Source organism: Amblyomma maculatum, chromosome 2 (assembly GCF_055883805.1).
Source record: "Amblyomma maculatum isolate TAMU_Amacu chromosome 2, ASM5588380v1, whole genome shotgun sequence".
In the NCBI taxonomy this organism is placed as follows: domain Eukaryota; kingdom Metazoa; phylum Arthropoda; class Arachnida; order Ixodida; family Ixodidae; genus Amblyomma; species Amblyomma maculatum.
The window spans coordinates 223956327-223983351 of record NC_139345.1 but is presented as its reverse complement, the minus strand read 5'-3'; the positions used below and the strand labels follow the sequence as shown (position 1 = coordinate 223983351).

Sequence of the window (27025 nt, the reverse complement as noted above, 5' to 3'; positions counted from 1 at the left end):
TGATTAGCTTTGATATCCCGGCCAATTCAATCTGGTCTGTTGGATTGGAAGCTTTCATACTCTGGCGTTTCTTAATCAAGTATTTCGTCTCCTTAGACAGCTTACCGGTATCGTCTCTAACTATCCTACCACCTACTTCGATAGTGCACTCAGTAATGATATCTCTGAAATTATTGTTCATTGCTTCTAGGGTAATGTCGCCATCCTCGTTTAGAGCTGAATATCTATTCTGTAGCGAGATCCTGAACTCTTCTTCCCTCCCCCTAACCGCTAATTCGTTGATGGGTTTCTTTCTTACTAATTTGTTGCATTCCTTCTTCAGATTTAGGCTAATTCGGGACCTCACCATCCTGTGGTCACTGCATCGCACTTTCCCGATTACCTCTACATCTTGCATAATGGCGGGGATTGAACACATTATGAAGTCAATTTCATTTTTAGTCTCCCGTTAGGACTTTTCCATGTCCATTTCCGGTTCTTCTGTTTGCTGAAGAAGGTATTCATGATTCTTAAGTTATTGCGCTCTGCAAACTCAACTAGTAACTCCCCCCTGCTATTCCTACAACCGGTGCCATAGTCACCTACTGCCTGGTCTCCTGCCTGCTTTTTCCTTACCTTGGCACAGAAGTCGCCCATTAGCACAGTGTACTGCGTCTTTACTTTTCTCATTGCGGATTCTACATCTTTGTAGAAGCTTTCAACTGCCTGGTCATCATAACTATATGTAGGTGCATAGGCCTGTACAACCTTCAGTTTATATCGCTTATTAAGCCTAATAACGATGCCTGCCACCCTCTCATTAATACTATAGAATTCGTCTATATTACCCGCTATATACTTATTGACAAGGAAACCTACTCCTAGTTGTCGCCTCTCTGGTAAATCTCAATAACACAGTACATGCCCATCCTTCAGTGCAGTATATGCCTCATTCGGCCTCCTAACCTCACTAAGCCCTATGACATCCCATTTCATGCCCTCTAGTTCCTCTAACAGCACTGCTAAACTAGCTTCACTAGCTAGGGTTCTAACGTTAAACGTTGCCAGGGTCAGTTTCCAATGGCGGCCTGTCCAGCGGAGCCAGGCATTCTTAGCACACCCTGCTGCGTCACAGGTCTGACCGCCGCCGTGGTCAGTTGTTCCACAGCCGCTGGTGACTGAGGGCCGGGGTTTTGTGGAGCTTATCATAGGAGGTTGTGGCCAATTACTGCACCAGGGTGGCCAACTCCTGTTCTGGCGAGGGAGTGCATTGCCGGAGGTGTTCACCGGCATCAGGTCGCGCCCCAAACCTGTTTATGCAATTCCATCGACACGGGGATTTTCTTTTTTTTTAAATCCGGTGGAGAATTGCGCGGCACCGGGATTTGAACCTCTGTCCTCTTGCATGCGAGGCGGATGTTCTACTGCTACGCCACCGCTGAACCAATGATGATAGTGCTTATTTCCTAACCGCACGAAATGGTGCTCACAGATTTCTCCACGACAGTCTATTTTTTCCGCATATGTCAAGTTTTCACGTTATTCTCTTCTGAGTATTTTATTTTTATAAAACATTTAGACAAAACAAATTTTCGTGGGAAACATCTACCAGGCAGCAATAACGCTACTGTTGTATCCTATTTACCGCCAATGATCGATTGTTATATCTGGTTTATTTTTACAATGGGCCAATGGGAAGAGTGATAAAGCCCAAGAATTTGATCGTTATATCTGGTATCGTTATAAGTGGACTGCATTGTATAGTATGTGCTGTTGGGCCAGTTGATTCCACATGACTGAAGCAACCAGTGCGGAGGCAGGGGCAAAAATTGGACACAACACACATTGCTGGTTGCTTCAATCCGCATGAAGGAATAATAAATTTCTTTTTGCTGCTTTTATTCCTCTAGACCTGCCCTCCCGCCCAGTACTGGGCACTAACGAATGAAAAAATGCGACAAAAACAGCGCATCAAGTGAGCGAGCGGCCGGTTGTCAAGCAAACTGCCTGGGTAGAGTCCAAAGTACACATAAAAAGACCAGGGGAAAAAAGGGGGACGAAGAAACAGAAAACGACATGATGAGTAAACAGTGCTAAAGATGAGGATGAAGAGCAAAGAAGCAAACAGGAATAAGGTCCCAGAAAGAAGCACGTGATATACAGGATTCTGTTATCTTGTGATAAAGTGTATGTGGGTCAAACGGGCAGCTGTATTTATGTTCGGTTACGAGAGCATAAGAGATCATTAGAGATTGGTAGAGGCTCCAATCTGGTTGCGCATTGTAAGGTGTGTGATGGCTGCCATCCTTTTCTACCACAGACAGATATTTTGGATGCCCATCTGGCACGGATTAACTGGGCAATCATTGAGGCCAGACATATCATGCGATTAGGTGAGAAAGTGTTAGTGACCCATCAATCGCTTTGACAGATAATGTGATTGGGTTTCTTGAATATGGCATGTGTGCTGGATCGTCATGACTAGGTGTTTGGAGTGTGGTTTAGTGCGGCTTGGCTGGGGTTTTTATTCTGTGTGTTTTTTCAATAAACTTCAGTTGCAAGTCAGCGCCCATCCTGTTTGCTTCTTGCTCTTCGTCCTCGTTTTTAGCACTGTTTATTTATCATGTCACCGTACCAACTTGCCCAGATGTCTCTCCTATTACAGAAAACGACAGGACGGGCGCTGACTAGCAACTGTTTATTCCCAGGAAAACCAAGCACCAAGCCCAAGAATAAACAGTTGGTAATCAGCGCCCATCCTGTCATTTTGTTCCTTTGTCGCCGTTTTTTTTTTTTTTCACGCCGGTCTTTTGTGTGGTAGTATGATGAACCAAAGAGCTATTTTGATCAAAAGGAACAGCTCTGTCGAGCCCAGATGGTGAGTGCACTGACAGTCACTCAACATTCGGATTGGTACAGTGTGACATAGCAGACTACTTAACACTGAGTCAGTACTTTAGCAAAGAATTTCCTCACATTTGTGGGGCTCTGCTCCATGGATCTTTAAAGGCAGCGGCGTGCAACATCGTATTTAAAGGGCGCACCGCTTCCCGGCATCCCCTTCCCTCAACTGCCGAAGAGAAACCGGTCCCCAATTGGTCCTCGCTGGGACCCCATAAAACGAGGTGCGTGGGCGTCTCGCTCCCTCTTCATTCTTCGGCCCGCTTGCTGCCCGCTCCCTGCCTGCTCTCCCGACCTGGCAACGGAACAACCCCCTGACCCCTCGGATCTGCCTGGATGGACCTGCCTGCCCTCAGTCCTAGCTCAGTGAGATAAAGATGTTTGTTTCATTGCCCGCTGCATGTGTGTCTTGCGTCTCACTTGGGTCGTATTTTTTTTTTTTTACCATCATACCTTTCTTCAGCAGAGACCACTCTCTTTTTGTCCTTTGCTTTCCCTCCAGCCTCTGCCCCCTTCCCCAGCATGGCTGTTGCCAACCCCATTAATTGGTGCACCATGTGCTTTCCCATCTGCTGCCAGCAATGTGCTCCAGTATGTGTTGCCATCTCCACACCATTACACACACACCCATCCGTTTAAATTTCGGCTCACAACCGTGTAACCTCTATATACCTCTCACCTCACATGGACCTTGTGCCAGGTGCTGGTCCTTGCCTCACTTGGCAACAAAACTTCACCTCGCCTATGGCACACAGACGCTCCCTGAATGGTTGCTGCCAAAGTTTGTCTTGAGAGACAGTGCACCCTAAGCTTATTTGAATGATGTTCAATTCTATGGAAATCAACCAAAATGTACTTTTCATCCAAGTCTCCACTGAGTTCGTCTTAATATGCTGCATTATGGCTCATTCTTCCACCCTTCCCCAGGGAAGGCAGTCTCTCGACAGTAGAACTGCAGATTGGGCTACTTGGTGTTGCTTCACAATGGTGGTTTAACAGCACAAAGCAAAAACAAATCAGATGCACCTACCTGATGAGGCTGACCTTCCCAGTGTCCTGGCCAACAGCAAGCAGGACATCAGTGCGAGGGTTCATGTAACAGCTGTAGCACTGTTCATCATGGAACAGAGGAAAGGGCTCATCAGCAAAACAGTCTCACACACAGCATGCTTGCTGTGTTATTCCCAGTATGTTCAACGAATTTCCAATATAGGAAGCTTTGCAGTCATTTAAAATAAAACACCTGCTTAGATATTGCCCATACATACACTAAGCAGAAGCGTATTTTTAAAGCACTGAAACATACTTTCCTCCAAACAATACATATGATCTTTTTAGCTGTTCGTTTCATGGGTGAAATAAGATTTCCTATCAATGCTAGAAGATATCATCTTAAGCACCGCAAGGCACCGAAACATGGTTGCAATCAGAAAAAAAAAAAATTGTGAATGCAATACAGCAAGAAATGTCAATTACCATTTCTAGTAATGATTTCTAGGTATGTTATGTCCGAGTCTTGCAGCCTAGACTACGTTCGACCGTTGCAAGAGTGCGCAATCGCTAACCGAAGCTTTCGAACAGGTGCAGCTGTGGGCGGTGCGTGCCGATGCTGACTGCTCTTGAGAGCATCTGGCGAGGTCCCGGCGGCGACTACGTAGTTGAAACAGCCATCCGGGTGCATTACAGATCATCCACATTTACTTCAAATGCTTCTTGATCATGGACTGCTCGTCGAGAACACAAGGCAAGAACCTTGAGCGAAAGATGACATAGCTTGAACAAGCGACCGCCTGTTTTTCATTTTCTCAAGCAAGAAACGCTGTAATGAAAACTATTGCAGAAAGCAGTGCTAATAAAAGAAGGCTTCCCCTTTAACATTACCTACATGTGGTGTCTACACAGTCTCTTAGGAAAGTGCGAAAAGAAAAAATGCTAATGTTGTGCTTGCACTGTGTTTCAGTGTCGAGTCGACACTAAGCTGCCTCAGTGCAAACAAAACATCGCTGGCTTTCTTATTTTTGTTTTCGTACAAGGTGCGCATGAGCACGAGGTTTCACCACGCAGATTACTGGTATCCTTAATTCCATGCACGGGTAAACGAGAAAACATGCATCCTCTGATAGTGTGAAATTGCTAAATGGGAAGGGCATGCACACTGATATGAAGTAATGGCAAAAAAAAAAAAAATCCTGTCCAGACACATTTGCTTTATTTATTAGCCAGGTATGACCTTCAACAAATGCAGCACTTCAAAACAGGAATGCATAAAGAAGGCCACAAGAAATACAGTAAATAGGTACAAAAACAGTCTCATTTTGGAGGAGCCTGTGCTAAGTGAAATTGTATGTCGCGAAGTAGCCTGTCCCCTGCAGAAGCCATGGGAAAATGCACTAAAAAACGACACAGAAGAGAAAACACACAGAGCAGGACGAGCTTCTGCAGACAATCACTAACTAGACCGACTACTCTTGCTATCGCCTGTCCCCACATGCTTCCAGAACAATCGCCATACCAGCACTTAAAGCTTTATTTAGTATTTTTTGCCCCCTTGCATTAGGTGGCAGTGTTGTACAGTGTGCAAATATAACTTTTAAAAAATTGTCTAACTTCATTGACTCCATCATCAACCTCCACTGATCTGTGGATGGTTTGGCAGAGCATGGTACAGACAGCCTGCAGCTGAGCAGCCACAGAGTAAACCTCTACAAAATGTTCTGACACTGACACCTTACATGTGCTGAAGTGTGGGAACAAAAAAAAAAACATTCTACCAAAGGCCAGTACAACGTAAGGAAAATTCCACAGCTTAAATGTAGGACACTTTACAGTTAGCAAATAAAGTTGACAAAACATTATGTCATAGAGTAGTTTTGCGGCACTTGTAGAAATTTGGCACCAAAAACTAACAGTTTTACCGCTGCCTCCTTATGTGCTTAGATTCGTTGACACGAATGGATTTGCCGTTTATGGCTCCTTCAAATAGAATGACTCTATGCACACGGCTGCTTAACACATAAGTTAATGCTTAATTTTTGCAATGCTTTCATGGTTGCTGACTTTGCCTGCTAAAAGTGGTCCAGAGTGATCACTGACACTTAGCGGGATGTTGTGTTCAACTAAAAACGCCGTGGTATGGCATTCTGCACGAATCACACCAAGGTCGCTAGCACTGCATACAAAACTTGTCAGGTTTGGCTGGCTGTCCGCGACTCGCACGTATCCTTGGTGCTTTTTCGAAGCGATGTGAATCTTGATGTCGGACTTGCCACCATGTGAAATGTTAACATCACAGGCACACATAGAGCAAAATCCGAACTTCTCACCCTTCTTAGACGGCACGAAGCATGGAAATTCTGACGTGTACGACTTCAAAAATACTTGGAAGTACTGTCGTGGCTTTGAGCACGCCATTGCACCGCGAAACCGCTACTGCTAAAATACCAGTCTCACTGCGTCTGATGCGGCCGCAGATCACACAAAAACGGGCCAACACCCAAGTCGTCCAAACACGTGAACAAAGGTTTGCGGAGGCCGCATGGAGGCCTGACCAGCCAGACTACCAGCCACTAGGCTGGCGGAGGCGGTATCGAGTTTTGGATATGGATTAGTGTCCCCCCCGAGTAGACGACAGAAGTCACTACAACTTTTGGAGCCGCTGATGATGATATCAGAATATGTGATGCCCTCTCGTGGCCGTGAAAGGTACCATAACAGTGTTCCGTACTTTTATTCCGAAAATTTCACGCAAGATTCGTAAAATCATAAGACTGGTGAAAATTCGTACATTTTACGGAAAATTCAGAAAACTTGGCAGGTATGGCTAATAGTGAGCTCATGGTATATTGCTGGTATTATTGTCTGCGATCATTGAGGCCTGCTTCATGAATAGGCAGAAAGCTTATAAGCATATGTCCTCTGTAGGTCCGCTAGGGATATTCGGGGAAATCACATGGACATCTGTCGGACATCCGTGGGAGATTCATCGGAGGTTGGACATCCGTATATCCAAAAACGAACGTACATCGCATGTCCACTGGACGTACGGTGGTTTATTGGGCTGCCTTCCCCTGGACTATAAGACATAGATAGGCTCACTTAGAATGCATTTTGTGTATGCAAGCCTTTTTCTTACGGCTCGGTTAAGGTGCCCACGGGATGCTTGCCCGTTTGCTTGGACTGTGAGGACGTGCCTCACATGGGCTCCTGCGACGAGAACTTTTCTGTTCGCGAGTTTAGTCCTTCAAGAATGCTGGTGACAACGGAGGGTGACTGTCAGTTGACAAGAACCGCCCTGTGGCCCATTTTTGGGCATTTTTGTGATCATCGGCTACGCAGGCGAGCTAGGCTGCCGCGTTCCAACTGCATTCCACATTAAGTTCCACACCACTGCGATCCGACACCATGGTGTACATGGTGGAGGGGGACGAGATCCCCGAGGAGGAATATAACAATCCTGCATTGTGGACCTTGGCCATCAAAGGCCACGACAGGGCCCATCCAAACCTGGGAACACATCGCCGATTCCGGCCACGGATGCCAACGCAGCTCCTAAGCATATCCCGGCCAAGAGGCAGCTACCAAGAAGGAAGCCGCAACCTCGACTACCGATAGAAAACAATAACACGGTGTTTAGGCCTCAAGGTGGTTTTAACCTCCGTGCAACCACTGCAGAGACACTCCTGCACGCCGTGTGTAAAGGAGCAGAGCAAAACTTCGAAGAAGCCCAGTACCTCGATCAGGTGAGGATCAGTCCCACCAATAATTCTTTAACCGTAAGCTCGCCTTGCACTAAAAGGACCGAAGCATACGTAACCCTGCAATACGTGCAAATCGAAGACCAGAAGCTATGCATTAATGTATACATCGCGGCACCAGACAACTTCATTAAAGGCGTCCTACGTGGAGCGCTCGATGGACAGAAGCACCAGCCGATTGCTGAGAACATCCAGTAATTGAAACCGCTATATGAGATCGCCGACACCAGACATATAGGAAAGTCAAGGTCTGTCGTGGTGACCTTCACAGACATTACGCAGGTACTCACAGGAATGCGGTTCGCTTCGGGACTTTACTGGTGCGAACCCTTTAGAAACAAGGTGGAAGTGTGCTTCAAATGCTGGAAGCCGATTGTTGAGAACATCCAGTAATTGAACCCGCAATACGAGATCGCCGACAACAGACATATAGGAAAGTCAAGGTCTGTCGTGGTGACCTTCGCAGACATCACGCAGGTACCCACAGGAATGCAGTTCGCTTCGGGACTTTACCGGTGCGAACCCTTTAGAAACAAGGTGGAAGCGTGCTTCAATTGCTGGAAGCCCGAACACTGCACCGACGTCTGCATAAAGGAGAGGAAAAGTCGCTGCAGGAGGTGCAAAATGCAGCATCCACCGAAAGACAAACCCGACTGCACGCCAAGGTGCATCGTATGTAGAGGCCAACAACTCACCTTCACCTAGAAAGTGTGAACCCCGCTTCGAGCGACAGCCGGGCAATGGCATGACTATGAAACCTGGACACCGAGCCGGGAAGCCAGACACTATGATCTAGGCCGGACCGACCAGCCTAAAGCCCGCAGCATGGACAAAGGAAGGAATGGGCCAAGCATTCCCCCTGCTTCTAAGACAAGACACCTAGGCACAGGTGAGCAGCACAGCCATTATGGCGCCTTCCATTTCTCTAAAAATGCAGCTGGCAGAAAAAACAAACTCCTGAGAGAGCAGTTAGCTTACATGACGAAAAGAATAGAAATCCTCGAAAGAAGCACTAGAGCGTCAGTTCCTGCATCAAAACAAACGGCAAGTCCTAAACCTCTCCTACCTACTGGCGTTCTTAACGCGTGTGTCGTAAACGCGACAGTGCTACAAGATATGGAGGTCGAACTATCCAATAGCATAAACGCCTGGCACCCTCGGACAGTGAGCCGAAAGTCATAACTAAAAAGCGGAAACCTCCCCCGAGGGAACCCCTCAAGAACCAATCAGGGACGAGCAGGAAGTCAAAGCCAAAAAACCTTCGGAAAGCTCCCCTGAGCGAACCCCTCAAGAACCAACCAGGGACGAAGACATCAGGAAACTCGAAGCCATAATTAATGCCAACAAAACTGACCATTACGTCACATTCAATGCCTTAAACAAAAGTCTCAATGATAGGGATAATTAGCAATGTCCGTATGGACACATGGAACGAAAAATGGTAGGGGTAACATTAAGAGATAGGAAGCGTGCAGAGTGGGTCAGAGAAATAACTCAGGTTACCGACATTCTAGTGGAAATTAAGAAGAAGAAATGGGCATGGGCAGGACATGTAGTGCGAAGAGAGGATAACTGATGGTCTCTTAGGGTAACAAACTGGATTCCAAGGGAAGGAAAGCATAGCAGGGGGCGGCAGAAAGTTAGGTGGGAGGATGAGGTTAAGAACTTCGCAGGGGTCAAGTGGATGCAGCTAGCACAGAACCGGGTTAATTGGAGAAATATGGGAGAGGCCTTCGCCCTGCAGTGGGTATAGTCAGGCTGATTATGATGTATGGACACACAGGACAAAATTTTAGGCAACGTAGCAGCCATAGAAACAGCAATTGCCAGTCAATCCACCAGACTAGATATAATTATCGACAGGTTGTCAACAACTCTGGCAATATTGCCAAACCTTCAGCACAAAGATGGCCCCTCGCCAAGAAATTGAGGTATGGCAGTGGAACTGCAGGTCATTCCACAGAAAGCGGGGCAACCTGCTGCTCCAGATTCAAAACTCAGTTAGCAAACCAGATGTAATAGCACTCCAAGAAAATAGGAGACCAATCAATTTACCAGGCTACAAATCTTTTGTACAAACAGGCGAGTCGAACAAGCAGGACCAGCAGGACTTTCATTCAGCGAAACATCACTGCCCTACAGCACATATTCGACGACACCGACGTCAATTACACTATGAGGGAAAAAAGGAAATACAAAGCTCTTCATTCTAAACTTGTACAGCTGACCCAAAAGACGCAGCCTCAGGAATACCACGTCTACTCACGGCCACGCCTCGATCGGCGCGTGCAGCGGTGCATGCTCCAGCCGCCCCAATCGCATGGAGAGAGCGTAATTGCAGAGAGGGGCCTGTGCGCTCCTGTCGCCGCACCGCGGCATGCGCTCCTCACCCCTCGCTCCCGCTCGGGCGGCCACGTGCAATGTGTATCGCAGTGCCTGGGAAGCTTGCGTGATATGCAATGGTGGAAAACCGTGATAAAAAAAAAAATATTGCAAGGGCCGGCAGTTTGCACGAGCTGCGTAAGGCAGTAATGATACCATCGAGACATGGTTAACATTTTTAATTGAGTGGCAAGAAAACGCAAAATAACAGGCATAACGTCATTCGTACTGAAAACATTGATCATGGCTATGTAGACGGTAAGTGTTAAAATGAATGAATATGTAGCTGCGTCGTGATACATGCATGCAGTGAACAAGTCGTAAGCAAACATTTTGACAGGCTCTATATTCCGACGTCCGTGCACGCGCTGCATGGTCTGCGCCGTACGGAAAAAAAAATAAGACCAGGAAACCACACAGAAAGCGCAGACCGATGTACTACAGACATAGCGATGCCACGGAGAAAAAAAAAATAAACGAAAAATATTTAGCTAGCATATGCGCGTTGCTGAATTTGTGCTCACCCACCTGATTCAAAATAATTGCATGCCTGGACGGTCTCTGCAGTGAAGTGACTCGGAGAAAAAAATCACATACACTACAATGTTTGCCATGCCCAATAGTGTAAGAGCACCCGCATAAGCCTGGAGGACTTCCCAATGTGTTTCAGACATAGCAAATAGGAGGATGCGGAGGTGGTGAAGGGTGGCAGTTCCTGGTCCTATAGGGCTGGGACGGTAGGTCAACGCCGCTTGCGGCGGGCCCCATTGGATTTTATTTGTTGTAGGCCGTCATTGCACCCGCCACTGCTTTGATGGTGGATGACGACTTTTGCGGCCCGTGTCTTTCTCTCCCTCTTTTTTTTCCTTTCTACTCTATTTTCTTCTCTGTCCGCACGAGGCAGGGGAGGTGACTCAGCTACAGAGCCAGCAGCAGGCCCGTGCATTTTCTTTCTCTTCCTTTCTTCCTACAGCCAAACAACAGCAAATGGGTCCAGGTGCACAACGTCGTCAGTGTACAGCTTTTCATTGTAGCGCTGTTTATCCGATTCCGGCATGCTTTTCACGTAGTCCGACATTGCTGCATCACACACCACATTCCCTTGCAAGCACTGAAAGTCTGACGATTTACAGGACTCTTCACAGCACGATAAACTGACTGCGGACAGTTACAAACGACCATGCACCACCAGCGCTGTCGCTAACAGACGCTCCAGATCTGGAGGCGGCTACGCCGTCGTCTGCTGCAATGCACAATTCTCGTTCGGTCAATATTGTCGTATGGCATTTGACAGCTGCGTTTGACACCTGCTTAAGCGACAGTATTATCAAGCTAACTTACCCATGGGGCATATCAGACTATAAACAAAACTGTGATTCGCTACACCCAGCTTTCTTTTTGGGGGTGTCTGCGATTCACAACACAGATTATTTGGAGAGTTTTAAAACTAGATTGCCTCCGAAATGACGCAACATACTTTGTCACACATTGCTTCAAAGCGCTGGCCAACGTTTAACGACTGGCTACCACTTCTTGTGCTCTGCGAAACGAGAAAAACTGTGTTTACATGCTTTCTACGGGTCGCCCTCCTAACTCACAGCCCCATACATTTAGCGGTATTTTTAAAAATACTTCGCCATGGTAATGAGATGTCATACTTTCGTGATCTGTTCTACGATGTTCATAGTTGCTTTGTACTGACTAACCACATCACAGGTACCCCGTGAAATGAGAAAACTGCTTTGGAACTTTTCGGTTCCATGTATTCCTATGGGCGCCAGCCCTAATTTTCACCCCAGTCAGCTGCGGCGTATCGAGTGCCTCCTTTATTTGTAAACATGGTGTTGGCTTATAGAACGACGTATCTTGACTTCCTTGTGGTTTCCTTCAACTGTCACCAAATTTTACAGCGAAGCTGTCTCCAGATGCCCACGTGCACCTTTCGAAGTATGCGCTTCTCCAGCGATATGCCATGCCGCGCCGTCATCGACTATAGTGGGAGGAGAGCTCCCCCCCCCCCCCCCCCCCCCATCGCGGCGCGCAAAAGAACTTCTCTAATTACATTTTTTCAATGCGGTGCACGCCAAATAAGACAGCCGTAGCAAGCCCTGCTGCACGAACGCCGATCAAGGCTGCCGTGGTCTACTAGAGAAAGTACTAAAGCTCACAGCCAGGGTGTAGTTACTGGAGGTAGGCGATTTTAACGCACGTCACACGGCATGGGGTTACAACAAAACCACGCCAAAGGCACCAGAATCTGGGAAGCAGCCCAAGATTTTGGCTTCTCTATTGTTAACGATCAGCAGGAAGTCACCAGAATAGGCAACAGCGCAAGTGCAGACACCTCTTCTGATTTAATCCTAAGCAAAAACATTCAGGACGCTTGCTGGAACAACACACAACACTCGCTGGGCAGTGACCACTACAACATCTCCGTCAAGTTTAACACAATGCCACATAAATGCTTAACCGCAAAATTCGCAATTACGGACTGTGACAAATTTAGACAACTGAGGGAACAAACCGCCCCCTCCAACATAACGGACCTGAAAGACTGGACCAGTGTACTTATTAATGACGTTCACAGCAGCACAGCCGAAACACAATGCGCAGGTCAGGACAACACAACCACGGACGCGCTACTACTGCACATGTGGGAGGCTCACGCTAGTTTGTTTCGCCGTTGGAAAAAGCAGTGTTTAAACAGAACGCTGCGACAGAGCACTGCACAACTAGAAAAGATTGAGGCACATGCCAGCGACCTGGAAAAACAACAGTGGGGGCAAATCTGCGACGGAATGAATGCACAGCTCGGCAGTAAGAAAACCTGGCTCTTGCTCTGACACTTGCTTGACCCAACACAAACAAAATCTGCTGCGCGGGATCACCTCGCACAAATTATACAAAAGTACAAAGTTACGGACGCGGAGCTACTAAATACATTATGCCAAATGTACCTGAACACGACACCTAGCACTATACTCGGGGACACTTTTTCTTGGCATTAGGCGCTAAGGTAGAGAGGCGGGACGTCTTTAAACATGTCGTTCCGCCATGTAGTCCGACAGCACAGCTTTCGGCCTGCATAAACGTTGCAGATCATTTCGTTCGTTTACTTCGACAGCCAGCGTCTCTTAGACTTGACTCGAATCTTGTCTCTTGAAAATGCTTCCAACCGTTGCAAAGTGGACGAACCAGAACGACCCGAACAGGCGGCAGTCGCCATCTTGTCTGCAAAGTCGGGGCGCGCCTCGGAAACCCGCGACGAACTTAGACATCAGCTCATTTTCGGCCCTAATTGCCCTCATGAACACTTATTGGAGGAAAGGAGAGGTACGACAGGAATGGAAACATGCCAAAGTGACATTCATATCGAAACCAGGGAAGAAGCTTAACATAGAAAACCTAAGAACCATTTCGTTAACGTCGTGCCTCGGCAAACTAATGGAACACATCATTCTCAGCAGGCTGCAGGGTTATGTAGAGGACAATGACATCATCCCCTCAACCATGATAGGATTCAGACCCAGCCTCTCCACGGAGGATGTCATGATCCAGCTGCCAAGGGATGTTCTGGATCGCAGGTACTGTCATGGAACGAGGGCAATACTAGGGCTTATCTCTGTAAAGCCTTCAATAATGTCTCGCACGAGGCGATATTAGAAAACCTCTCGCTTTTGAATCCTGGACAGAGTCTTCGGGTACGTCCGGTCCTTCTTTTCGAACAGGACGGCCGAGCTCACTCTCGGTGCAATCGAACCAGACAACATATTGTAACAGTCTTGAAGAAGATGAAGCTGACAGCACAAGCGAAGGAGAAAGATGTTGAAAAAGACTCTCGTGCCGGACGCGCTGCCATTGACCAGCTGAGCTCCCTGCCGTATCGACCTGTTGTTCAGCGCTCCGACGTAAAACCCCCGTCGTAACAATATCTCTGGGCGGAAAGGGAACACCACAAGGCTCTGCGATGTCGCTGTTCCTCTTCAGCACTGCACTGATAACACTGCCCCCCAGACTCGTTGCAATCGAGTGGCTACAGCATACGTTTTACGCTGATGACATTACCTGTGGGTGAACAGTAGAAGTGATGCCCTAATAGAAAGTGTGCTTCAGGAAGCAGTCGACTGTTCACACTCTAAGTCCAAACTTGTAGTTCGAGGAGGCACCAATCGAAAGAACAGACCTCCGCCTCCTGCAATCAGGGTAGAGCTCAAAGCACTACAAAACAAACAAGTAGAGCCCTCAGAATCCTAGGCATGTTCATTCAAAGTAACCACAAAAATTTAGCAACATTAGATAAACAGACCGCAACAGTCACCCAAAAAGCCAAACTAATCAAACGAATAGCCATCAAGAGGAGGGGCATGAAAGAACACGACACCTGTCGACTCATTCAGGCTTTTATCATCACCAGGCTAGTCTACACCCTGCCCTATCTGCACCTTTACCAATACGAAAAGCAAAAGGTTGAGTGTCTTATCTGTCAATCTCACAAGACAGCACGAGGAATATCGAGAAACACCTCAACCGATAGTCTCCTAGCTCTTGGAATGCACAACACACTTAATGAACTCAAGGAAGAGCATTTAATATTGCAGTACTCCAGATTGGCGCGCACCAAAGCCGGGAGGCTTGTCTTGCTGAGGCTAGGCATCAGTGCCGAACCCATGGCAGACGATCCTAGGCAAATACCCACAGCAATCAGGAAGGAGCTTGTTATAGAGCCCCTCCCAAAGAATATGCACCCCATTCACCGCAAAAGCAGGCGACTAGCACGCGCACATGCACTACACACCAAATACAAAGGAAACCAGTCAGTTGCTTATGTAGATGCGGCTGAATATGAAGAGATGGACCGAGGTTTCGCGATTTGTGCAGTGACTGGGGCTCGTGAGTCCACACCTTTCAAAATCTTAGCTTCAGCTACTGTACGCGCAAGAACCTCCGAGGTTGCAGAGGAAGCAGCCATTGCGCTAGCCGTCGCTTCTACCGAAGCAGGTGTTTAGTCAGTGACTCCAAAACAGCCGTATGGTATTTCGGGAGCGGCCATCTGTTGGCTGCCGCAAGGAATATCCTTAAAAGCTACCGTCCAGTTCCTGGTAGAACTGGTATGTATTCCGGTTCACTCGGGCAATCCCGAGAACGAGAAGGCTCCCAAATACGCCCGAGGTTTTGTCGGCCAGGCGGTGAGTACCTCGTTTCCCGCGGGCACGAGGGAGGCCTTGCTTTCGTTCCAACTACGAGCGGGTGAGCCGGTACAATCGGTGGGACGCGATTGTGAAACTAGCGAACGTAGTGTTCTTCTTGGAAGGCACTGCCCTAGTTTGGTTTGAAAATCATAAAGACTCACTTACCAGCTGGGATTGTTTCACAGAAGAGATAAAGGACTGCTTTGGCGACGGATCCGCGAAGAAGAAACGCGCAGAACAAACGTTGATGCAGTGGGCCCAGGTACCTGGCGAGACATGCACCGTATATATCGAGGATATTATGAAATTGTGCAAGGTAGTAAACCCTTGGATGTCCGAGGAAGATAAAGTGGGGCACCTGCTTAAAGGTATCGCTGTAGATGTCTATAATTTTCTTATCAGCAAAGACAATTTGAACTCTACAGCTGACTTCATCAGGCACTGCCGCACTTTCGAAACCTTGAAGTTGCGCCGTATCACTCTTAAATTTGGGTGACTGGCCAACGTCACATCTGTTGCGAGCGTTGATGTCAGTGGTCCGGAGTCCATGGCTCATCTGATACGCAGGATTGTGCGGGAAGAATTGTTGCGTGACAAAGACTCTGCGTGCCGGGACGAACACCAGTATGACGGTTGCGCGCTGCAAGCAGAACCCGCGACCCCATCAACTTCCTGGACTCCGGCTTTAAATGCATCACGCTTTAGCGAGGGCAGACAGCATAATGATTTAAACACTTCTCAGCCACGGATGGGCCGAAGAACCACCTACACACGCCAGCTGGTTCGTCAGCAACACCGTCCCGATTACTACCGCCAACCAGAACTAGTTTCCGCCCGCATTTACTCGGACCGGTGGCGCCAGCAACCCGTGTGTTATAGCTGTGGCATGACCGGACACATCTTCCGGTATTGCCGTCGGCGGGGCCTGCTACCACAAGATCATCGACCGCTGCCCAACATTTCTAATCATTTTGACACTGAATTTTATACGACACCAACTCTGGATACATACCGCCCGGCAGAGATGCGAAACGGATCGCCTGCTTCGAACCGCAGCTTGACGCCGCCAACCCAAAGACAGCGACAATCACCGTTTCCTCGGCGCCGTTCTTCCCCTTCGGGAAACTAGAAGACGCAGCCGATGGGGGTGAGTTCGCCGGAAAATCAACGTTCCCAATACCTCTGCCTGTGTTTATGTTAAAGAACAAACTCGAAGTATCCATTGATAGCATCCCCACGATGGCACTAATTGACACTGGCGCAACAGTCTCTGTTATGAGTTTAGCATTCAAGAATCGATTAGGACATAAAGTGATGTTTAGCGTGAATCAAGCTGTGGTATTCCGTGGTGTTGGCGGTGAATCATTGGTGCCTTTGGGTGTGTGCTATGCGAAAGTTGTGATTGGGGGCCAAGCGTTTCGAACCGAATTCACAGTGTTGCCTCATTCCACGCATGAAGTAATTCTAGGTATAGACTTTTTGCAACAGTGTGGTGCAACGTTAGACTGCCGTAGTGGACAGATCTCGCTTAATGCTGCGTTGATGTTGGCCCTTGTCGAAACCTCGTCGCTTGATTTAGGAGCGTTTTCTGTGTCTGAAGATACAGTTGTACCTGCGATGTCCGGAGAATTCATTCAAGTTATTTCATCTACGAATTTGTGCGAGAATTTCGACGCCGTAGTGGAACCTACAACGCTGGCCTGTGCAAAGAAGAGTGTCTTGGTGCCTCGTTGCATAGTTTCAGTCACCAGAGGCCACACCTTGCTGTGGACTGTAAACTATTCAGACGAGCCAGTCGTCGACGTCCTCATCAGATTTTCCACCAAATGTGCGCGGCTTGCGGTAGTGCTGCCAGTTGCTCACCGCAGGTGTTGTTCGGACAGCGTCGCCGTCTTGAGCCATGTCAGATGGTAGGGGTGGCAAACCAGCGAGCCGGCGGCTTCGTCGAAGACAACGGGGATCCGTGTTGATCTACACCGCAAACTCCACGACAACTGTTACGTACTCAGTACGTAACGGGGGTGTTTATAGGTAGTCTAAAGCGCTGCGAGTCACGCAAGAAACACCAGCACACACCACTGTGTCTTCTGTTTCTTCTTCTTCTCTCCAGCCTCTTCTTCCTTTCCTGATGCCCCGAAGCACGTGACAATATAACTCACCATTTTAGCCTGAGAAGGAGCATCTTCCCTCCCCTACATAATTCATTAAGCAAAGCCCAGGAGATACTCTGGCACCAGCTACAACCCGTTCCTTCCCCTGCCCCAAAGTATATTCATATATATTCAAAGAACAGGTTGACCCTAAATGCAGAGTGTGGCGTCGACACCACTTTAGACCCGACCTATTCGCCACCTGCAAATTTGCTGCCAAGAAATGGGAGGCCGTGCTGCGCTACTCGGACCCGGCCATCCAGGCTCAGGTCACTGAGTGGCCATCTGGCGCGGCCAACAATCAAACTGAGCCCTCACCTCTTAAAGCCAATGAAAATACAGTCGAACCCAGATATATCGAAGATGGATATATTGAATTTCGGTTATATTGAACTCGCGGAATATCCCCTTGAAAATCCAATATAAAAGTATAGGAAAGCCGCGTCATATATCGAACTCAATTTCACCGGTCATTCGATATATCGAACTCCGCACCACGCACTGGAAAATGTGCCTTCCCCAAAGACGATCGCATCACCCTCGGCCGTTTCCTGCGTGACGTTTTCAAGCCACGCGCAGAAGGAATGAGAGGGGACAGTTCGGTGACGGCTGGTCTGGGCAGCGCCATGCCCATTCCCCAAAGGTGAGCACATCTGTGGTTATCGTTTCCCGCATGCCAGCACGTAACGTTCGCAAGCCATGTGCGTGAATGAACCAAAGAACCGGTGGGAACGAGAGGGGAAAAACGCAAAAGAGCGAAGCGCGAGGATGAGCTCATTCTTTTGCCGAGCTGTCTCTCTCCTTCCTCTCTCCCGGCCTTCGTTCGCAGCAGCACGCATGCGCCAAGCGAGCTCAGCCTGTTTTCAGACAGAACCTCGGACGCCCTCTCCAGCGTGTGTTGCGAACCCTCTGCGCGCAACGGCTGACATGGCTATGGCGCCTGCGGATGTTAAGAAGTGGCAGATCTCTCATTTTTTTTGCGAGAGTCGTCTATTCTTATCGTTGTGCTGTACGTGTGGCGTACCGCAAGATATAGTGGCTGCGGACATTAAGAAGAACCAGTTTTTTTTTGCGGGAGTCTTTTATCCTTGCATGCATGAATCAACGAAAGCACGCGGTCAGCTGCGATCATGACACCGGCTTTTAGCATTTTTCGCTTCACACCGCATTTGCAGCTATCATGCTTTTCAATGATTTTGGGGAATGGACTACACCCGCCCCAAGCGCAGCGTGATAAATCGAACGAGGCTTGTGCAACCAAGCCATCACGGGCATCTACCAAGTTCGCTCCCCGCCACCGCAGGAGCTATAAAAAAATAAACACGCCATGACGATATCGCTGCGCAGCATCTTGGCACGCTGCCAAGAAATGAGCTGTGGGTGAGACGACCGAAACGGAGTGGCGCGCGCTATCGACTTGCAAGCAAAAACGCCCGCGATTTCTGCCGGGCAACACAGTAACCTTGTTTTGAGCTGCCGCGGTGGATAGAGCAGCGAGAGGGACTCAGTTCTAACGAGTTGGAAATTTTTTGCTCTGTCGCTGTCGCTCGTTGCTGAGATCGCTCAATCGCTAGCATGTGAGCGAGCTGGCCTAAACGCTTTTTTTTTTTTCAAACTTCTCGGGTGCAAAAGTGGAGGGTGGGTTCATTTGCGAGTGGGTTGATTACGCAACAAATACGGTATCGTTTTTTTGCATCATAAGTGCCGTCTCAAGCCGATTTCTATATATCGAATTATCGATATATCGAACTATTTCGCGATCGCCTTCTAGTTCGATAGATCCAGGTTCAACTGTAAATATTTTCCCATCCATCCATGTGTCCGCAACCCTACCTACACCTTTGATGGGTGCAATTTTTTTTAGCACTGACCGCAAATACATCATAGTTGTGTAGCTGTATATACCTGTTTGTATAAATGCCTCTCCCATATACATCCAAATAACCCGATCCTCTGCATCCATCTGATCCCCGCAAACTTCCTAATCTCATCTGCCTGACTGAGTTTCTGCGGCCCCCTGCTATACTTGCCTTCAATGGAATCTACAACACATAGGCTCAGTTAGAATGCGTTTTGTGTGTGCAATTCCTACCTATACCTTTGACGGGTATAATTTTTTTAGCACTGACTGCAAATACATCATATTTGCGTAGCTGTACACACCTGTTTATATAAATGCCTCTCTCATATTCCTCCAATTACCTGATCCTGTGCCAGGTGCATCCATCTGATTCCTGCCAGCTTCCTAATTTCATCTGCTTGCCTGAACTCATGCCGCCCTCTGCTACACTTGCCTTCCCTTGGAATCTACAAGACATAGACAGGCGCACTTAGAATGCATTTTCTGTACTCAATCCCTACCTATACCTTCGACGGGTGCAATTTTTTAGCACTGATGGCAAATACATCATAATTACACAGCTGTATAGACCTGTTTATATAAATGCCTTTCCCATATCTATCCAAATAACCCAATCCTCTGTCAGCAGCATCCATCTGATCCCCACAAACTTCCTAATTTCATCTGCCTGCCTGACTTTCTGCTGCCCCCTGCTACACTTGCCATCCCTCAGAATCTACAAAACATAGATAGGCTCACTTAGAATCAATTTTGTGTACTCAATCCCTACCTGTACCTTTGATGGGTGCACTTTTTTTTAGCACTGATTGCAAATACATCATAATTGCAAAACTGTATATAGACCTTTTCAAAATTGGCCAAAGGGAGCTGCCACATTGGAGACTGGGCTGTGCTCATAACACAGGAAAAAGCTGCAGATTCGCCCCTCACACCTGGTTCTCAGCCCAGTCAAACCGGTTTCTCCAAGGGTCGTGAAAAGGTCTATAGCTGTGTGTATAAATGCCTCTACCATATCCATTCAAATAACCCTGTCAGCTGCATCCATCTGATTCTGATCCCCGCAACCTTCCTAATCTCATCTGCCTGCCTGAGGTTCTCCCAATTTAATCACACAAGCACAGACAAGCGATACTCATACAAACTGAAATATATAAGTGAAGGAACTGAACTGCAGACTTCTCGGTTCGACAGTCCAAACTTTTGCTACATGTGCTTTAGGCTGTGTGTGCTAGCCCGCTTGGAATCTGATCCCCCGAGCCAGGAAAATGGTGCACACCCATATGTGCACCCCTCCCAGTACTCTTTAACATGCACTTTTTTGGCTTCAAGCTTTACAGCGTAGAAGTGCAGGTGCTTAGGGGAAACGTTGGCTGCTGCAATGCACCTCAAACAATGGCACGCTAGCCAGAACAGTAGCTTGGGCTTGTTGGTTTTCCATCCTGAGGTAACAATGCAAAACATGGACGGGAGCACGAGAGGACAAGACAGGTCTTGTGCTCCCATCCACATTTTGCCCTGTTACCTTAGAATGGCCCAATATCAACATACTTGTCACACGAACCACTATATGTGTATTTACGCCTACTTGCACAACACCACTGATAAAGAGCAGCTGAACAGTAGTTTTTCACATATTACCACACCCAACCTCTGTGTGTAATGACTCAACCTGTGGTTCCTTTGCATGCTCTCGGGATGCTGAAGAAATCCATGGTACCAATTAGCAACTTAAGCTATCGGTCCAAATATTCTTTATGTATTTCTTTGCGTACAAATAAAGATTGCTTTGGTTGATTGATTGATCAATTGAAATCTGACACACATCTGGTGAGAATATTAGAGCTATATATCCATGTATACACAGATGGATCTGTATCACCACAAGTGTCGCCTGGAACTGTGGTGATGCCCGCTCAGAACACGACTCTTTTTTTTTTTTTAGGGCCTGATTCTCCGCCAACTGCTGCTGAGCTTTTAGCCCCTTGGTAAGAGGTTTGCCACATCTGTGGGGAACCACTTCAGAAGTGGTGTGTATTCACAGTTTCAAAGCCAGCATTACAAATTTGTGCAAGTTTTCTACGCCACAACCCTACCAGCCACTGAGTTCCTTATAACTGCTCGTGCTCAAGGCCACAAGACAGTGCTTTAGTGGATCCATGCACACTGAAGGCTTGATGGAAATGAGCAGGCCAATGCTGAAGCAAACGGCACCCTCAGCAGTGGCCTCCAAACAGTTGTGCATTTTACTAGAACGGATACCACTTGTCTTCTTTCGAGCTTTATCAGAAGTGTGGCAGTGACTTATTGAGCCTAGCCAGACACCGGAAACATCTATCTTTGAAGGCTTGACCCGACATCGTTTTCTGTTCCGCGTGGAATTATGTGCCATAGTGCATGCTTTCTCCATAGACTGCACTTAAAACATGGCTTTCATACACATATATGTATACTTAATTGGACAGTCTGGAATGTTCCACATGTGACATTACGGAGACTGGAGCGTGTATTAGTGGTGTGTATAGGCGTGCAATCCAATAACTCGAGTTACTTCCTTGAAGTGTTTTGGCCCCTCTCAGACGACTTAACTTTTGGCCGCTTGGACAGAAACGGAAAGCTCTACAGGCAGTGCAGGCTTTCTGCTGCTTCTCGAGTGACACAGGACTCTACTCGTGACTGTGGTGCAAGTTATTATTCCTCTGTATATTTTAATCAAGTCACGACCCTCTTTGGTTTTCTCTTTCCCGTTCCCTGTACAGAGTAGTAGGCCAGATATTCAACTTTTCAGCCAACCTATCCGCATTTCCAATCAATAACTTGACTTTTTAACCCTTATGTGAACATATTTCTCCTGGATGGTTGATCTGATAATCATAGCATCATAATGCAAGGACAGGCAGTGCACGAGCTTTTGGGGTGAACAATTTTTACCCTAGGAATGTCTTGTTAAATGATGTAAAGGATTCTGAGCTGAACAATTTTTGCCCTAGGAATGAATGATGTGAAGGATTCTGAGCTCTGCTTAACATGATCCTCCTCTTTGGGGTCTAAGGCACCAGATTCTATGGGACTAGACGAGTGCTGTGGAATGAATGTTATCAAAGTGGAACCAAGGGGCCTGTTCTGAGTGGTACAGTATGCTGGTAGGGGCATCTGTTATGCTGGCCTCATGATGTGTGTGCACCTGTATATATCTGAAAGTTGATAAAATGAGAATTAAACATGTAATGACGAATGTAATTTTTTATGCAAATATAACATTACTGATAAAACAAACAATCTAAACAATGATAAAATAAGACAATATATTTCAGATAAATTTTCTCTTGGTACATTATCAATGGATGCCTCAATATCGGCTAATGATGGACATATGACTGCCAACTTGATAGTATTAGCCATACTATCATTACCTGCATCTGAAATGCATGACCGCCTTCACTGGCTCAAAAACAGGTTTGACATGCCTCCACAACATTACCACCCCAGGTTGGAAGCATTCAATTATATCACTTGAAAATAGGAAACTAATCAATTCTGCTCCCTCTTCGAGATCCTGAACATTGGAAACACCACAGAATGGGCCATTGTTAAACTATAGCCTAATTACTTGGACACAATGTATGCTCGTGACATGAGAAGAAAATGAGCATATTACTGCTATAAGGGCAGTCTGGCAGGAAATAATCAAATAGGACTGGTCGAGTAGCTCTCAAATAGGCATATCTATTAGCAACTGAAAGTTAGGGCTACAAATCACAACTACTTTCACTACTTTTATCACGCGAACTTACCTCACACCGCCTGCACTTGTTTTGCCGATTCACTGGGCCAGCGGTATGACGTCTCGTTTGAGGTGAGCTTTCTTCGTTTTCTTACCGAGGCTTCGAACTTCTAGTAGAAAGTAGTCCCAACACATGAACCCAATCTGTGTGCCCAAACTTGTGAAAGCGAACGTTATTTCCACTCAGAGAAGTCGTGCTGCAATCTCGCGATGCACACGATTGGCATAGCGAGCACTCAATTCCGCACAACACGGAGAAAGAGGCGAAGATTGAGCACGGTAGAAGTTGTAGGAAGTATAAAGGGAACAAACAAACCAAACATGAAAGAGCGCGGGCGCGGGTTCCGGACGCAGCCATTACCGCCTGAACAGCAGACGGAGTAGGCACGATCGCGGTCACATGCTACAAATGGACGGAAGACATTAGCGCAAGCAAATAATTAGTGCACTCTTTCTTACTGGCTAAGTTTAACGGAAACCTATTATTTTAGGTCCAATAAAGTTTAAAACTGTGTCTAAGTATATGTTTCTGAATGTATCAACATGACGTCATTGAGAACCGTTAACCCGGCCTACAGGGTCGAATGGTCAATCTAGGAATGCGAAAATGCAATGATTTCAAACGGTCGTTAATAAATGTAGGCTCAAAATTGCGCAGAAATATTTAGGAATCGACTGAAGGAAAAAAAAATTACGACTACATTTTCTTTTCACGATGTCTTGTTTACTTCTTGCTCTTGGTCTTATTCATCATGTCACCCAACCAACTTGTCTCCTCCTAATTCTTGCTGCTTGTCCATTAATATTTATTACAGGAAATATTGCAACTTCCTAGTCTGTTGGCTATAAAGCTGTTTCAATGTTTTTGAAATGCTGTGCACACTCAATCAGCAGTCTGTTTTCCATTCTGTGGTCACGTCATGGTAGCAGTACAGTTCACAGCCCGGCACTGGCACTCTCGAGGTAGGAAAGTATAAGCAACAAATGACTCAAAGCAGGGCTTCTCAAACTTTTACAATTGGGCGATGTCGCTGGTCAGCCCTCAGTTTATTCTGTCCTTTGGTTCAGTTTTGCAAGCATTAATTGTTTTTGGCTATCAGGTTGTTGCCCACTGCTCAGAACGAATGCTGATAACTACAGTCACAAGATCAATGTGGCTCAGCTGAGCACGAATCACGTGACGGCTTGTCAGGCTTTCACTAGTTATCTGCCGTTCCCTCTTTGGCAGCAGCGTACTTTCCTACTTCACCAGGTACTGAATTTTTGAAGCAATTGGGCTCGTTGGTGGCAGAACTCCACCCTGGTGCCGCTGATGCCATTGGAATGCCAAAAAAAAATAACCAGTGTGACGTGCCATTTTTTTATTCTGGCTTGGCTGACTTGGCTGTGTAACCCACGTCTTCAGTGTCTACACGCATAAGTGCCCGAAAACCCTACATGGGTTCTGTATCCCTTTTTGCCGACATGATAGAACATCTTGGCTCTGGTGAGCCACTGCTGCCAAAGCTTCCTTCAGAACATACACAAGCTGGTGGCTCTAAAATGGGTTTTAAGGAACTCTGTGCCTGGCCCGAAGTGGGACAGGAGTGAGCAGGAGCTCATTGGACCCAGGCCTGCTTGAGAACCCCTTACTGAAAGCAATAATTTAGGATTCTAAGCCTGAAAGCATATCACCTCACCCTGACCATGAGTTTTCACACTGTGCTAATACTGTGTGACGATTCACTCACCCGAAAGTATTCCAGGTCACTCTGGATGGCCAATAGCTCAGCACCTGGCAGGACATCCCGACCTGGTGTGCAGAGGCACAACTGGTAAGTAAATACCCCCAGGGGCAGCATCCAAACAAGATTTCTGTTCTATAGCAAAACACACAGAGGCAATTTGAAATGTTTCACTGAGTTGCGTTCAACCAATTGTGGGATATTTCTGCACAGTATAGGACACTTGAAACAATACACTTGTTGAACACATTAGCCAGATTTGTCTTGGCAGAAGGGAAAGCATGAAAGGTGGGCTCAGGTGAGAGCCAAAGGAAATTATGGGAAAAACTGGCATTATCTATATGAAAGAACTTCATTATGTTTCCTCGCACAGTCATGAAATTTGTGAATATTAAGCACGGACTGGCACTTATACAAACTACTACTTTATTAAATCAATCCCAGAATGGAATCAACTGAGGGAAGCGCAGGTGTGTTGTGTAAAGAAAATGTCTTTTTTCCATGTTGTAACTCCCCTGCTGTAATGCCATCGGGCACTGCGGGGTAACATATGAATGAACACTCAGGCTACTTTGTTGTCTTCACCGGCTGTCATATGGCAGTACCAGTGGGCATGGACTGCTTTGTAAACTGAGGTCCCATAACATCTTGTGTGTAGCACCTCATGTGAAGCGTGATAGCGTAGGGCCCAGTTTCTATTTGTGGCTTGATAAAACACTGAAACCATGGAAGAATGTGCACAGAAATATTAATGCTGACAGATGAAAGTACACACTGGTGATTTGTTGGTGACAAGGCCTGCATTTTGATTTGGCTTAGGAAGGCGGCAGTTTGGCAACATACCCAAACTGACCTGCACACCAGACAGCAAAGCAGTGACTACTCAGTTGCCACAAGAAAGCACGCATCCACTCTCTTCCAGGAGGACGACTGTGTAAGCCATCATTTCTCAAACAAGGGAGAGAGGCACTAGAAAAGCTATCACTTGAAAACATGAGAAGCAATTTTTCACACATCAAATGGTGACATCTCCCAGTCCAACCACACCAATTCGATTAAATATGCTCTATAGGCAATGATATGCTCCCAGCAATGATCAGTCCTCAGAAGCACATAGCTGTTTTGCGCATCCTGAGGCTGCAAAGTAAGAAGTGCATCTAAACACCCACAGTGTCAAAGAAAAGTGAAATGATCATAGTTTGCTGTTGACACACCATTTTCCTCTGTCTTGTGTGCACAAGGGTGCAGAGATGCTATCTAGATTAGGAGAAAACCTGACACTATGCAACACTAAAAAGGTGCAAAAGTTATTTGCTAGTAAACAACAAAGGAAGTTATATCTGTTAATTTCTCAAGGCATTACGGTTTAAAAAAGTTGTCTGCTGGGCTAGCTGGTACAGAATTGTAAAATTTGAAAGGGCTCGGAAAGGCATGCTTTTAGAGTGGCACAACTAGGGGTGTTAACCCTTTTACTGTCATTAACGTAGCAATATGTTTTTGCATGCCCCCTACCCTTTGCACAGTGTATATTCTCTAATAAGGGTGTGTAGCAAACCACTATTTTCAAAATACCTGACCAGGTTTTCCCTGATCATTTCTGTTCAACTTCCCTGACGAGTGAAGAGGCTAAAAAATGTAACTGCTGATGATAATGAGCACAGATAAATAATTCGCAAACAAAAAGCTATTTATTAATCACATTCTGCAATTTAAAACAGTGAAAGGCTGTTATTAGTGTTAATGGCCGGTAAAAACGTCAAAAGTTTGCTGAAAATTAAAACTGCACTGATGAAAGCCTCAGCACAACTCTTTGATACTTCCTATAGGGTCCATGTTTCAAAACACGCCGGTTTTGATTGGTCAAAATTCGGGTGCCTCAATGTGAGGCACACTAGGTGTATAATAGTGGCGGCGGCCATTGCAGGAAACTGCGTCTAAGCTGGAAACTTTCAGATTGTTGATAAATGTGCAGTCACGTGGAAAATAAAATTACTTGAAGACGTGCAGTAGCGAAAATTCTTAAAGATAACAGCTGCAGAGTTAATTAAGGGGAGACGCGAGTCTTACAACGGTCTAAAATGGTGTAAAAATTATTTTGAGAAAAACTCATTTTCGGAACACTTATCCTTTCGAACAGCTGCTCAAATTATTAACGCTGAATTCGGTCTGGAAATGCGATGAAATCTGCTTTTAAAACATCACTGCAGCCACGAAATGCCCTCCGAAAAGAGGAAATTTGTTTGAAAATCCCATGCATGTGTTGTGAAAGTGTTTATGATTTGAGCGAATGCCTCCTAGCAAGGA

General features: G+C 46.6%; 1 protein-coding gene across 3 annotated transcripts in view; it reads right to left on the bottom strand.

Moving 5' to 3' along the window:
* LOC146201376 (GATOR2 complex protein MIOS-like) overlaps positions 1–27025 on the bottom strand; it is a 264250-nt gene that overhangs the window by 196657 nt on the left and 40568 nt on the right. For all 3 annotated transcript variants that reach the window (XM_084595804.1, XM_084595805.1, XM_084595806.1), the window contains 2 exons: positions 24728–24789; positions 3911–3990 (listed from right to left, as the gene is read on the bottom strand). In XM_084595804.1, coding sequence (XP_084451930.1) covers positions 3911–3990; positions 24728–24789 — 142 coding nt within the window. The remainder of the gene's footprint in view (positions 1–3910; positions 3991–24727; positions 24790–27025) is intronic.